Source organism: Microtus ochrogaster, chromosome 7 (genome assembly GCF_000317375.1).
Source record: "Microtus ochrogaster isolate Prairie Vole_2 chromosome 7, MicOch1.0, whole genome shotgun sequence".
NCBI lineage: Eukaryota > Metazoa > Chordata > Mammalia > Rodentia > Cricetidae > Microtus > Microtus ochrogaster.
The window spans coordinates 45073649-45086841 of NC_022014.1; the positions used below are offsets into that span (position 1 = coordinate 45073649).

At 42.0% G+C, this 13193-nt stretch overlaps 1 protein-coding gene across 1 annotated transcript in view; it reads left to right on the plus strand.

The window, feature by feature from the left end:
• Positions 1 to 1222: 1222 nt before the first annotated feature.
• Positions 1223 to 13193, plus strand: part of Rad50 (RAD50 double strand break repair protein) — a 69088-nt gene continuing 57117 nt past the window's right edge. The window contains exons 1-5 of the mRNA XM_005350086.3: positions 1223 to 1594; positions 2367 to 2450; positions 6724 to 6875; positions 9781 to 9966; positions 10445 to 10649. Coding sequence (XP_005350143.1) covers positions 1466 to 1594; positions 2367 to 2450; positions 6724 to 6875; positions 9781 to 9966; positions 10445 to 10649 — 756 coding nt within the window. The 5' untranslated portion in view covers positions 1223 to 1465. The remainder of the gene's footprint in view (positions 1595 to 2366; positions 2451 to 6723; positions 6876 to 9780; positions 9967 to 10444; positions 10650 to 13193) is intronic.

The following is a 13193-nucleotide window of genomic DNA, read 5'->3' on the forward strand; positions in this document are numbered from 1 at the left end:
CCCTTTTGCACTCTTAAACACTGCTGAGGGTAGAGGTGTACGTATATTATTGATAACTCAGTGACAAAGCTTAAAAAATCCACATATATGTATTTTATGTGTGTTTTGCCTGCATGTATGTGCAGCCTGTCTATGCCTGGTACCCGGGGAGGTCAGAAGAGGGTATCAGATCCCCATGAACTGGAGTTACAGATGGTTGGGAGGCATCATGTGGGTGCTGCGAACTGAACCCAGGTCCTCTGCAAAGAGCAAGGTGTTCTTAACTGCTGAGCCACAAAGCCTTTGCCCAGTACACAAAAGGCCCCTGCAAGGATCTCAGTACAAACCTTTAGTGTAAGCATTAACTGGCAATAGTACATTTTACTAGGAATTAAAACTGATTTATTCTAAAGCACAAATATATAGATACCGTCGGTTGTGATGGCATTACATGGGATCATGTGATCACGAGAAACTACTTGCCATTATTTGTGTCTGGGCAGCAGGGAAAAATGAACAAGCAGGGGCTGGAGAGATGGCTCAGTGGTTAAGAGCACTGACTGTTCTTCCAGAGGACCTGAGTTCAATTCCCAGCAACCACCATCTGTAATGAGATCTGGCGCCCTCGTCTGGCCTGCAGGCATGCATGGAGGCAGACTATTGTATACATAATAAATAAATAAAATCTAAAAAAAATGAACAAGCAGTCTCTGTTTACAGAAAGTGACAGTGAAAATATAATTAAACAGTATTGTCGGTAACGCAGACGTCAAAACACTTCTCCAAATGTACCCAGCCTATCCCATTCTTGCAGTCTAGGGATCCAAGTGCGGAGAGTCAAGTCTTGGCCTTTTTTTTTTTTTTTTTTTTGTTTTTCGAGACAGGGTTTCTTTGTGGTTTTGGAGCCTGTCCTGGAACTAGCTCTTGTAGACCAGGCTGGTCTCAAGTCTTGGCCTTTTCCACTTAAAAAGTTACTCTTTCCAAACCGGGCTAGGTGGCTGTAACACTCGAAAGGGTGAGGCAGGAGAGTCCCGAGTTCGAGGTTTCAACATGGCCCACAGAGAGCGCCCGTCTCAAAACAAACCAAAAAGCCGAGAAATCAAAAACGACCACACAGCCTTTTAAGGAACCGCCCCGGGGAACCCTTCTAGCGAACCGTAGGCTTCCCACCTCCCGGCATGCCCCGGGCGTGCGTGCGAGAGGCGTGGCCAAGGGCGCGCGGGTCCCACGTGACCCTAGGTCAAGCGGAGAGGGAATCTGCGAGCTTGCGGTTGCTGGGTCGCTTGGTTTTCTTCAGCCGTGGGTCGGCACTCCTGAACCGGCTCGAGCCCTCCGGGAAGGAAGCCCGCGAGACAGGAAGTGCTCCCTCTCGCAGCGAGTGTTCCGAACTTTCCGGGCCTCCCGTGGCGTCCGCTTCCCGGCTTGCCCAGCTTCCGCCTGAGCTTAATCTTGCTCCTGGCACTCTGATACGAAACGTGGTGCAAACATGTCCAGGATCGAAAAGATGAGCATTCTGGGCGTGCGGAGTTTTGGGATAGAGGATAAAGATAAGCAAATTATCACTTTCTTCAGCCCCCTCACAATTTTGGTTGGACCCAATGGGGCGGGGAAGACGGTAAGTCCTGAGGCGAGGGCCCCAGAAGGTGTTTGGGGTGCCGTTTTGCATGGCGCGTGGACCTCAGCGACCCCGGAGCCGACTTGGCCCAGCCACTTTTGGGCTTGGCCCTTATTACCGTGGAAGGCCACCCGCGTCCGTGTTCTCCTGCCCCGCCTCCATGTTCCCAAAGCTTAGCTGTCACTCCGCGTTAGTTTTTCCCAACCCCCCGCCCCCGCAAAGGTATAAAATGCGAGAAATACGTAACCTAGAGTTTCAAAACATGTCTACTGGTAAAGCATAACGAATGAAAAATAAATGGTTTAATGTCAAGATGAACTGAAGGAGTGAGCCTCAAACTGGAAAACTTTTGTTACCATGCTACTAAAAATTCGGGCTGTGCATTGTGACACATACCTTTAATCCTAGATTGGCAGAGGCATGCCCATTTTTGTGAGTTGCAGGCTAGCTAGAAATGCCACGTTGGGTGTTGAAGGCCTGGGGTAGACCTTTATATGGAAATGTGGGGTGAATGTCTATTATGTTCTTAACATCGTACGGCTGCAGCCAAGCATTGGTCTCCTGGAAGAAAGACCTAGTAAGGCGTTTATAACCACTGGCTGCATAAATGTGTATTTTGTTATTATATCAAGCTGACCTTGAACGCTTGATCTTTCCTGCCTTCGACCTAAGTGCTGGAATTGTAGGCGTGCATCACCACACCTGGATGTGAATTAATATTTGTCATAAACTTCTCTTTATGACTAAATAACACAATGTTCTATTTCTTTAGACCATCATTGAATGTCTAAAGTATATTTGTACTGGAGATTTCCCTCCTGGAACCAAAGGAAATACATTTGTTCATGATCCCAAGGTAATGGTGTTTATAAAGTTTCATATTTTAAAAAATGAAACTTTTATGATTATAAAAGTACGAGTTGCTTTTTGGAGAAGACTTAACAATGGAAAGTATGAAGAGAGGAAGGTCGTCTACGGTCTAAGCACCCCGTGATAACCATTGTTGGTGTTTTTAGTCATTTTTCTCCCTATGTGTAATGTTTTGCAGAGCAGAGATCATAGTCCTGTGTAATGATGCATTCAGGTTTTCCCCACTGAGCATTGCTGTACCGTGTGAGGTTACTAAAACACTATAGGACTGACACAGGGGTTCAGCTATGCAAGTCAGACTTGTGAAGGTGGAAAGGGAATGGATACCGCAGAGTTGGCCTCTGACCTCTACACACGTGCCCACACACAAACATGCACATTTGCACATCACACACAAAGTAATAAAAAAATATTAGTATTTAGGATGTGTTTTCAGTCTTTGTACTTTTTTTTTAGCTGAAGTCTTTATTTAAAATTTGTGATGCTGTGTAAATTGCGTTAATATTTGCATTATTGTTTGCATTTCGATTGCTGTAGTTTTCCCCTTTATTCTACCTTGATGAAAATCTTAGTGAAGCTTTGCTTGAATTGCAGGATTTTTATTACTAGTGTGTATATAGGACATTGTGTTTGGCCTATATTCTTTTTGCATATCTATATATAACAAGAATATGAATTTATTTAGTCCCATCAAATCTCAATAAGTTAAGGGTTTATTCTTAAATTCCTTCCGTACTTGTAAAACCATGTCTTTGTGTGTTTATCAATACGCTTGCATATTTATATTTTAGTGTATCCCTAGAAGTTTTTTATACAAGTTAGGTTAGTGGTGTGCTATACATGTTAATAACATAGACATACTTGCTGTTTTTAGTTTCCATGAATACTCTGTTGAGTTTATAGGGTTATTGTTTGTTTACTTTAAGACAAAGTCTCACTGTATAGTCTTGGCTGACCTGAAACTAGCTACGGAACCAGACTGGCCTTGAATTTAACAGAGATTAACCTGCCTTTGCCTTCTGAATTAAGAACATGCGCCACTACTACCAGGCCTAGTTTATTAAACCAACACCTGTTATTTAAGTTGTATCTTTAAATGCGACTTTAAACTTTAAGCCTGATATGCTGCCACATGCCTTTAATCCAGTACTCTGGAAATGGAGGCAGAAGGATCAGGAGATTGAGTACAGATTGGGCTGCATGAGACCTTGTTTCAAATGAACAAAACATCCTAGACATACCTGGGAATAAGGGAACCTCAATTGAGGAATTGCCTACATCAGATTGCGCTGTGAGCCTGTCTATGGGGCATTTGTTTTTGATTGCTGATTGGTATGGGAGGGCCCAGAGGGGAATGATGCGAGCTGCCAGCTGGAACCTTGCAGGTAGGCCACGAGCCTAATATAAAATAATAGAAATGGGTTAATTTAATATGGAAGAGCTTGCAAGGAATATGCTATAGTGATCGGCCAAGCAGTGATTTAATTAATATACTTTCTGTGTGGTTATTTTGGGAGTCTGGGCGGCCAGCAAACAAACAAGCAGTCTGCTACTACAATTCCTAGCTTGAGCTCCTGCCCTGGCTTCCCGAGACAAAACTTGGAAGCCAAAATACTTCCCCAAACTGGTTTTCGTCAGTGTTTTATCAAAACACTCCTAATGTGACTTTAAACTTTGATGTGACTAAAGATAATGCTGGAATTATGAAAGCGTTTATGAATTTCATCTTGGAAATAGTCATACTGCTAGGAAGTACACTTTTACTGAGCCCTCTAAACTGACTGGCTGCTCAGACCTTCTCTTTCCTAAATTTATAATCTCCTCTGCATGGTTAATGCTTTTGACTTTTACTTTATTGATGGAGGGATCAGATGAAAATTCCTTGAGTTTTTAACAAAAATCTACCGAGCTACCCTACATTTGTGTCAATACTATTCATTGTGGTTAGTATAAATTATGACTAATTCCCTATACTTACCTGTACTCACATTGTTCTCCTGTTTTCAGTCCTGGTTCTACCTCTGAAACTCCAGTTTAAGTAAATGATAGCATCGTCCACACATTTTTTTTTTCTGTACCAAAACTTGTGTGTTGAGGCCAGGTAGTGGTGGCACACACCTTAAGTTCAGCACTCAGGAGGCAGAGGCAGGCAGATCTCTGTGAGTTCGAGGCCAGCTTGTTCTACAAACAGGTTCCAGGACAACCAGAGCTGTTACACACAAAGAAACCCTGTCTTGAAAAATCAGCCAAACAAAAAAAACCTGTGGACTGGCCTTAATGAATCGGTTTCTTTGTCTTACCCCATTTCCAGTTCACAAGCCAGTCTTTGCTGCTCTTTAGAATGTAGCCAGGATTTTTCCTATCCATTCTGTACCACCAGCTGTGATTTGAGCTGTCAGTGATCCCCTAAGTTGTTTTCTTGCCTGCATTCTTGAAGTAAGTTCCAGACCATCCAGGGCTACATAGAGAGACCCAGTCTCAAAAACAGTCAAACAAGACACAATTTTTTTTTCTTTTACATAGCAAGCAACCCTTGTAAATATTTGTTCAAGAGGAAGAGAGTTGCTTAAAGTCTGGGGAAGATGGTTCCATTCAGTGTTAATACTGAGTGCAGAGTCCCTGAAATGGAAACACGCTGAGTGCTCAAAGACTCGGAGGAGCAAAGTGATGAAGGCAGACACAGAAAGCCAAGTCAGAATTAGAAGACACTAGGTTCAGTGGGGCCTCAGCTTCTTAAGGCGCGTGCTTCTCTGCTGACCTTTAGCCTCAGCCCAGCTCTTAACAGACATTTAGAGCTTTTGAGTAGAGAAAACATACAGTCTGAGCTATGTGTTAAAGGGTCAGTCTGTTGCTGACAGAAGACTATAAATGGCAAAGGAAGGAGACAGACTGAGAGGCCTGTGATCATATTGGTGGCCTACTTAAGGTAGTAGAATTGGTGAGAGACAGATTTGGGGTGTGGCCTGAGAATAGAACCAACATATTAGCTAATGTTGTTGATAATGATATTGAGAGAAGCAGAAGCATAGCCTAAGGCTTTTTTCCTGAACAAGTTGTTAGTTATTTTTTTCCAGCCAGGTGGTAGCTGAGCATACCTTTGATCTAGCTCTCGGGAGGCAGAGGTTGGCAGATCCCTGTGAGTTCGAGGCCAGCCTATTCTACTAAGAGAGTTCCAGGACAGCCAAAGCTACACAGTGAGACCCTGTTTCAAAAACATAAAAGAGATCGTTTTGCCTTTTAATGTCATATAACTACTCAAAAAGGGAATTTGGGTGGGTCTGGTTTACATATATAAATTTGAGATATTTGGTAGATTTCCAAAGTAAATATCCAGTTACCAAAAAAAAAAAAAAAACCAACCCAAAAAGCAAACAAACAAACAAACAAAAAACCACAGAGAGGTTACGAGTTACAGAGGAAAATTAGGAATTATTGATAGATACATAGTTGAGTACAGTTAATATCTCAGGCCTGAGGACATCAGGTAGGAAATGAATAAAAGAGAAGGGCCTGAAGCTAGAGCTCTAGAGTGTTTATAGACTGGGAAGAGGAAGTTGGCAGTGAGTGAAGGAGCAGACCCTCAACTTCACTATGCTAACTGTTAGTGAAAGGGTGTTTGGATATATGGAGCCATTTGCTCCTCTTGACAAAGTCAGCTTCAGTGGGCAGTAACTAGAGAATTTTTCTTGTTCTTTTCTTTTTTTTTGCTTTGTTTTTTTAAGATAGGGTTTCTCTGTTTATCCCTGGCTATCCTAGAATTTGCTTTGTAGACCAGGTTGGCCTTGAATCACAGAGATTCACCTGCCTTTGCCTTCTGAGTGCTGGGATTAAAGGCATGCTCCACCACTACCTGGCAAGAGTTTTTCTTTTTTTTTTTGGTTTTTCGAGACAGGGTTTCTCTGTGGCTTTGGAGCCTGTCCTGGAGCTAACTCTGTAGACCAGGCTGGTCAAGAGTTTTTCTTGATAAGGGGTTTTTTATTGGCTAGTGTTATTAGTGTCTATAAAGTGGGATATGCTAGTGTATAGACCAGTGAGTAGAGGGGAAATGAATACTGAATAAAAGAAGCAGCTAATTAAAAAAATAAGTTAAATAGTATACTTCTCATATTTTGAAAAAGTGTAAAAGTGGCTCATTTTGAGTGAGGCCTTCTAGTGGCTTCCCTCTCATTTTTGGATAAGCAAGATGTTAATGCTCTTTTCTTTCTTGATAGGGACATGCTGGTACTTCTTATGACTGTGTTTTTCTGTTACCATCAAAGGTTGCTCAAGAAACAGATGTGCGAGCCCAGATTCGCCTGCAGTTTCGAGATGTCAACGGAGAGGTGGTGGCTGTGCAGAGGTCTATGCTTTGTAGCCAGAAAAGCAAAAAAACAGAATTTAAAACCCTGGAAGGACTCATTAATAGAAGGAAGTAGGTACTCAGCTTGTTTTGGAGAGCCGCTCACATCCGTCTCCTGGCCCAGAAGCCCTTCTCTCACTACTGTTTTTTTTTAGGAGAGTATTTTAATTTTCTTTTAGCATGATTTTGTTTTCGTTTTTGTTATAGTCTTTTTTTTTTTTTTTTTTTTTTTTTTTTGAGATAAGGTCTTATACTGAAGCTCAGCCTGACCTGGAACTCGCTGTGTCACCCAGAGTGGCCTCAAACTCAAAAGGATGCTTCTGCCTCAGCCTTGTGAGTGCTGGGGTTATAGGCTCACATCTCCATACCTGACCTCAGGCTTTATTTTTTAGAGTAATTTCGTAGTTACAGTGTAATTGAATACAGAGTAGAGCTCCCTCTATTCCATGCCTCTACATGTACAGTCTCAGCCACTATTAACATTTAGATTTTTTTGGTACTATTTATCTTGAAATAGAATAATTGTTTTCGATTTCTTTTTACATTTATATATATAGTGTATATGAATATTTTGCCTCCATGTATGCATGTACAGTAGGTTAGAAGAAAGCATCAGATCTCTTGGAGCTGGAGTTTTAGATGGTTGTGAGCCACCATGTTGGTGCTAGGAATCAAACCCAAGTCCTGTGCAAGAGCAGTGAATGCTCTAAACCACTGAGCTGTCTCTCCAGCCCAGAAATAGAATGATCTTGTTAAAGTTTTATCGGTAATATTCCATTGCTTTATTATTGTCATGTATGAATGGTTGTTGTAATTGAGAGTGTATAACTGTCCAAGCACAGGTTGAAAAAATGCTATTTTCATGTACAGGGATAGGTGAGGCGAAAAGTCGACAAGTAGGGAAGACCAATAACTTATCCCTTTTGACCGTTATCAGTGTGTTAGAGTTGATGCTCCCTCTTAATGGGTATGGATTTGGAAGGTAGGCTTTATCAGAAAAGAATGGCAGAAGCTTGCTTTATATAGCTAGGATTTGTTTTGTTTTATGAGATAAGGGTCTCATGTAATCTAGGTTGGTTTGAAACTTCCTATGTAGCCAAGGATGACTTGAACTCCTGGGCTTCCTGCTTCCACCTCCCAAAAAGAGATGATTATAGGCTTGTCCTACTACATCTAGCACAGTTTGTGACAGCCCAGGCTGGCCTCAGACTCATAGTACTCTGCCTGCCTTAGCCTCACTAATGGTAGGATTACAGATGTGAGCTACCACAGCCAGTCACATACCTGGATTTTTAAGTATGATAATTTGAAATAATTCATATATAATAGATAGGAAGTATTTATTCTTCCATCCCCAGGACTAGAAACACAAGAGACCGAAGTGAATAAAATATGATATGATCATCAATAGCAGACAGGGAAAGGTGAATAAACAGAAGCACAAATAATGTGGGTTAAGAAATGTGTTTCATCACTTGTCAGCCTTTTGACTAAGATCAAGTGTAGGAAATTGTTATTGGGGCCAGAGAGAGGACTCAGTGGTTAAGAGCACTTGCATTCTCCAGAGGACATGAGTTTGGTTCTCAGCACCTGCATCAGGTCACTCACAGTCACCTGAAACTTCAGCTCCAGAGGGTCTGATACCATCTGCTGGCACCCACACATATGTACACTTGGACTATTTTAAATTCGTTGTTCAAAATTTAAAATATGGGAAGATACTTGCCAAAGAAGAATGAACAGCCAAGTTTGATTCTCAGCACCCATGGAAAGCCAGATGTGATCATGTATGCTCGTAATTCCAGCTCTGGGGAAGCAGAGACAGGAGGATCTTGGGACTTGCTGGCTACTCAGTCAGCTGAATCAGTGTACTCCAGATTTAGTGGCAAGATTCTTTGTCTCAAAAGAAAAGTGGAAATTGATTGAGAAAGACACCTGGCTTTGTCCTATGTCCACACAGACATTACACACAAAAAACAAACACATAGACCCAAAAAAGTCCTACTGTGTCCTTTAAAAATTCTTACCTTCTTTCTTACAGTACCTGATTTATATAACCTCATCTGTGAACTTTTGACCATGAAGAGTTAGCTTCCCACCCCCACCCCCGTGTGTGTGTGTGTCTGTCTGTGTCTGTGTCTGTCTGTCTGTCTGTCTGTGTCTGTGTCTGTGTCTGTGTCTGTGTCTGTGTCTGTGTCTGTGTGTGTCTCTATTTCTGTGGTCTGTCTGCAGGTGTGCTTGTGTTTGAAGAAGCCAGAGTTCAGCCTTGGGTATGGTTCTTCCAGAGCCACTCACCTCTTTTTTTTTTTTTGAGTCAGTCATTTATTGATCTGGAGCTTGCTAATTCAGCTAGCCTGTGAGTCCCAGCCAGGAGTCCTTTCTTTGCCTTCTCAGCACTGAGACTACAGGTGCATCCCACCACCTGAACTTTCTGTTACAATGTGCTCGGGATTGGACTCCAGCCTGATGCTTGGATGGCAAGCAGTTCACCAGCTAATCCACCCTTGCTCCATGAGTTTTCTTAGCAGGACGACCCTGTTTTAATGGACAGATAAAGTGTAAAGAATAGCATGTGTTGAAGATGTGGCTCAATTAGTATACAGTCTTCAGCTCGATGCCCAGAACCATATAGACTGGGTGTGGTGGCAGACCCTTGTAATCCAAGCACTTGGGGTTTGGGGGTAGTTAGATTGTTCTTAGCTACACACTGACTTTGAGGCCAGTCTCAGGTAGATGAGACCTCAAGAAAAGGGTTTATAAGATTAAACAGGCCAGGCAGTGGTGGCGCATGCCTTTAATCCCGGCAGAGGCAGGCGGATCTCTGTGAGTTTGAGGCCAGCCTGGTCTACGAGAGCTAGTTCCAAGACAAGCTCCAAAGCTACAGAAAAACCTTGTCTCGGTGGGGAGGGGGATTAAACAGAAGAGGAGGTACCTCCAAAGGTTGTTTCACTGATAGCCCTGATTCTCAACTTTGTAGGCATGGTGAAAATGTCAGTCTGAGCTCCAAATGTGCAGAAATCGACCGAGAAATGATAAGCTGCCTTGGGGTTTCCAAGGCTGTGCTAAATAATGTCATTTTCTGTCATCAAGAAGACTCCAACTGGCCCTTAAGTGAAGGAAAGGCCCTGAAGCAAAAGTTTGATGAGATTTTTTCTGCAACAAGGTTTGTAACTGTGGACTTTGTAGCTGTGGAATTATTTAGTCATGTTGTGTTTTGTGAGCTGTGCTTGATTCAGATCCTCATGCCAAGTGCCTGTGTTTCAGCGGAGTTAGATCCCCAGTCTGGGTAGGCGCTCCTGTTGGTTTTATTGCCCAGGCTGCCCTCAAATTTTTGTGCTCACATTGCGTCTGGAGCTTTAGGTGCCACTGTGGCCACTTTGATGCTCTTTTATAAAAGAAAAAATTAAAAAGCAAAAAGGGTCAGCATGCAATACTCCACCACGTGGTAACCATTGGCTGTACTTCCTTTCATTTTCTTGCTGCGCATGTTTATCTGATAGAATAAATGTAATTTTTTTCACTTAGCTGTGATGTCATAACCATTTTCCAGGTTATTAACTCTAAATGTAATATTAATGTTTGCCTAATACTCTTGTAATTTACTCAACCAAAAATTTTACTTTTATTTCATATCTTCAAAGGTACATTAAAGCCTTAGAAACACTTCGACAGGTACGTCAGACACAAGGTCAGAAGGTAAAAGAGTGTCAAACAGAATTGAAATATTTGAAGCAAAATAAGGAGAAAGCTTGTGAGATTCGCGATCAGATCACTAGTAAGGAGGCCCAGTTAAGGTCTTCACAGGAAATTGTCAAGTCCTATGAGAATGAACTTGAGCCACTGAAGGTAACTGATGTTCTTCATATGGGCAGATTAAAATTTTGTGTATTTGTGACATATAATATGATCTCATATGAGTATTTGCTGTAGGGATGGGTAAAGCCAGCTAACTAACATTGTGTTATGTCATATCTCTTCTTTGTGCTGGTAGGAGATCTTAAGATTTATTTTCTCAGCAGTTTACGCAACAGTTAGTTATTATTGTATTTTCCGTGGTGGCGATTGCTGTTATCTAGCATGCTAAGAAATCCCTATCCCCCACTACGATATCATTTACCCTTAAGTACTTTTATTTATTTCTTTATTTTGGTTTTTCGAGACAGGGTTTCTCTGTGTAGCCCTGACTCTCTTGGAACTCACTCTGTAGACCATGCTGGCCTTGAACTCAGGGATCCATTCCCTCTGCTTCTCAAGTGCTGAGATTAAAGTTGTGTACTACCATCTTTCAGCCTAAAGTACCTTTTATTTATTTTTATTTTAAGTATATCAGTGTTTTCCCTGCATGTATGTCTGTGCACTGTGTGCATACAGTGCCGGTGGAGGCCAGAGTCACAGACATTATGAGTTGTGAGTGGTGGGACTCAATCAACCTTCAAAGCCATATCTCTTTCCCCATTAAGCCCTGTATCTTTATATGGCCTTCCGGAGCATGTATATGTCTTTAAAATTACCAGAAACTCAGTTCTGTCCAAAGTCTTAGGTCTGTGTTAGACAGTTAGTCATTCTTATTTATTTGTTTAGGTTTTTCCATACAGGCTTTTTCTATGTAGCCCTGGCTGTCCTAGAACTCACTCTGTAGACCAGGGTGGCCTCTGCTGGCCTCCACCTGCCTCTGCTATCTTGCCCAGCTTAGACAGTTGGTCTTTAAATTTCCTGATGAGGTTGGATTTGAGAGCAAGTAGATCATCATTGAGTGGTTGGCACTGGTCCTAGCTGTTAAGCACTGCTATAGTTAGCCAACTTTACAATTGTTTTCTCTCTTTGGAGATTTTCAAATCGACAGGTCTTTGTAGAGAATTTTTGTAATTTTAAAGGTGTTCTTGACATTTGTACAAAATTTGGACTTCATCCATGACATATATACAAATTAGTGTACCTTTCTAGGCCCTGTTTGTTGTTGTTTAAGCAGCTTACAGATTAGCAGGTTTTCTTACCGCATTTTCATGCATACGTGGCTTTTGTTGTTCCTTCTTCCTACCCTCTTCTGGGTTTTAGTATTTATCTCTGAGATAGGATCTTAGCCATTTGCCCAGGCTGACCTTAGGTAAACTGGGCTAGGATCAAGGGATCCTTTTCCCTACCTCCTTTCCAGAGCCTGGATGAGGGCAGCAGCTGAAGGCTGTGGTTTATAAGAAAGGACTTCAGGAAATACATGCCTTTGGGAATATTTACCCAGCGCCTCCTGTGTGCCAGATGTCCATGCTTCAGTCTGCAAACTCAAGGACTTGCATTCCAGTCTTACTTCCCGGTCTTGTCATATTGTCGGCCACGACAGACAGGTGTCCACCACCACGCCTGCTTCCAGCCTGGTCCGCAGCTTTGTCCAAGTTGCTCAAGTCTTCTGACTGTGCTGCTTAGCATGCATTCTTCTAGTAGTGTCTGGAACACAGTAGGCTTTAATCAGTGATATGGCCATTATTATTTGTAAGATTACTTGTTCAGACCTTCCTCTTAGCTAACATTAAACATTTTGGGGATATAGGAGGCAGTAAAGGAAGTTCCTGCTTGTATGGTGATTACAGACTATCCATTAGTATATAGAACATAAGATATATTACTGGCATGATTTATTTTGCTCCTTATATTTTATGTGTGTGAGTATTTTGCCTGTATGTATATCTGTGCAGCACATTTATGCCTGGTGCACTTGATGAGTGGAGGCAGAAAGGTTGCGAATTTAAAGTCGTCTTGGCTACATAGTGAGTTTAAAACCAGTAGGGGCTACATGAGATCCTGTGTAAACTAGAACAATGTGGCAAGGAGGGCTCCGTTGTCCTGGCTGCCCAGAACCAAAATAATCACACAGAAACTATTATTTAAAACACTACTTGGCCTATTAGCTCTAGCTTCTTATTGGCTAACTCTTACATAATAATTTAACCCATCTCTATTAATCTGTGTATTGCCACATGGCGGTGGCTTACCAATTCTATCTGGCTCCGGCAGGGCTACATGGCTTCTCTCTGACTCTACCCTTCTTTCTCCCAGCATTGTTTAGTTTTCCCTGCATAACAACAAGAAGGGCTGGAACTATAGCTCAGTGTTAAAATGCTTGCTTGTTATGTATGAAGCCCTAGGACCAAGCCTCAGCACTTCGTCATTATCATCTCTAGACATTTGAGAATTCTGTTCTTAAAATACATCATTTCAGAGGCTAGATTGAAGGCTCAGCAGTTACGACGGCTCACTGTTCTTGTAGAAGATCCAAGTTCATTTCCCGACATTCATATCAAATAGCTCACAATTGCCTGTAACTCTAGCTCCAGGGGGTCTAACACCTGTCTGACATCCTTGAGATATACACAAACACACATACATGTATACATAATA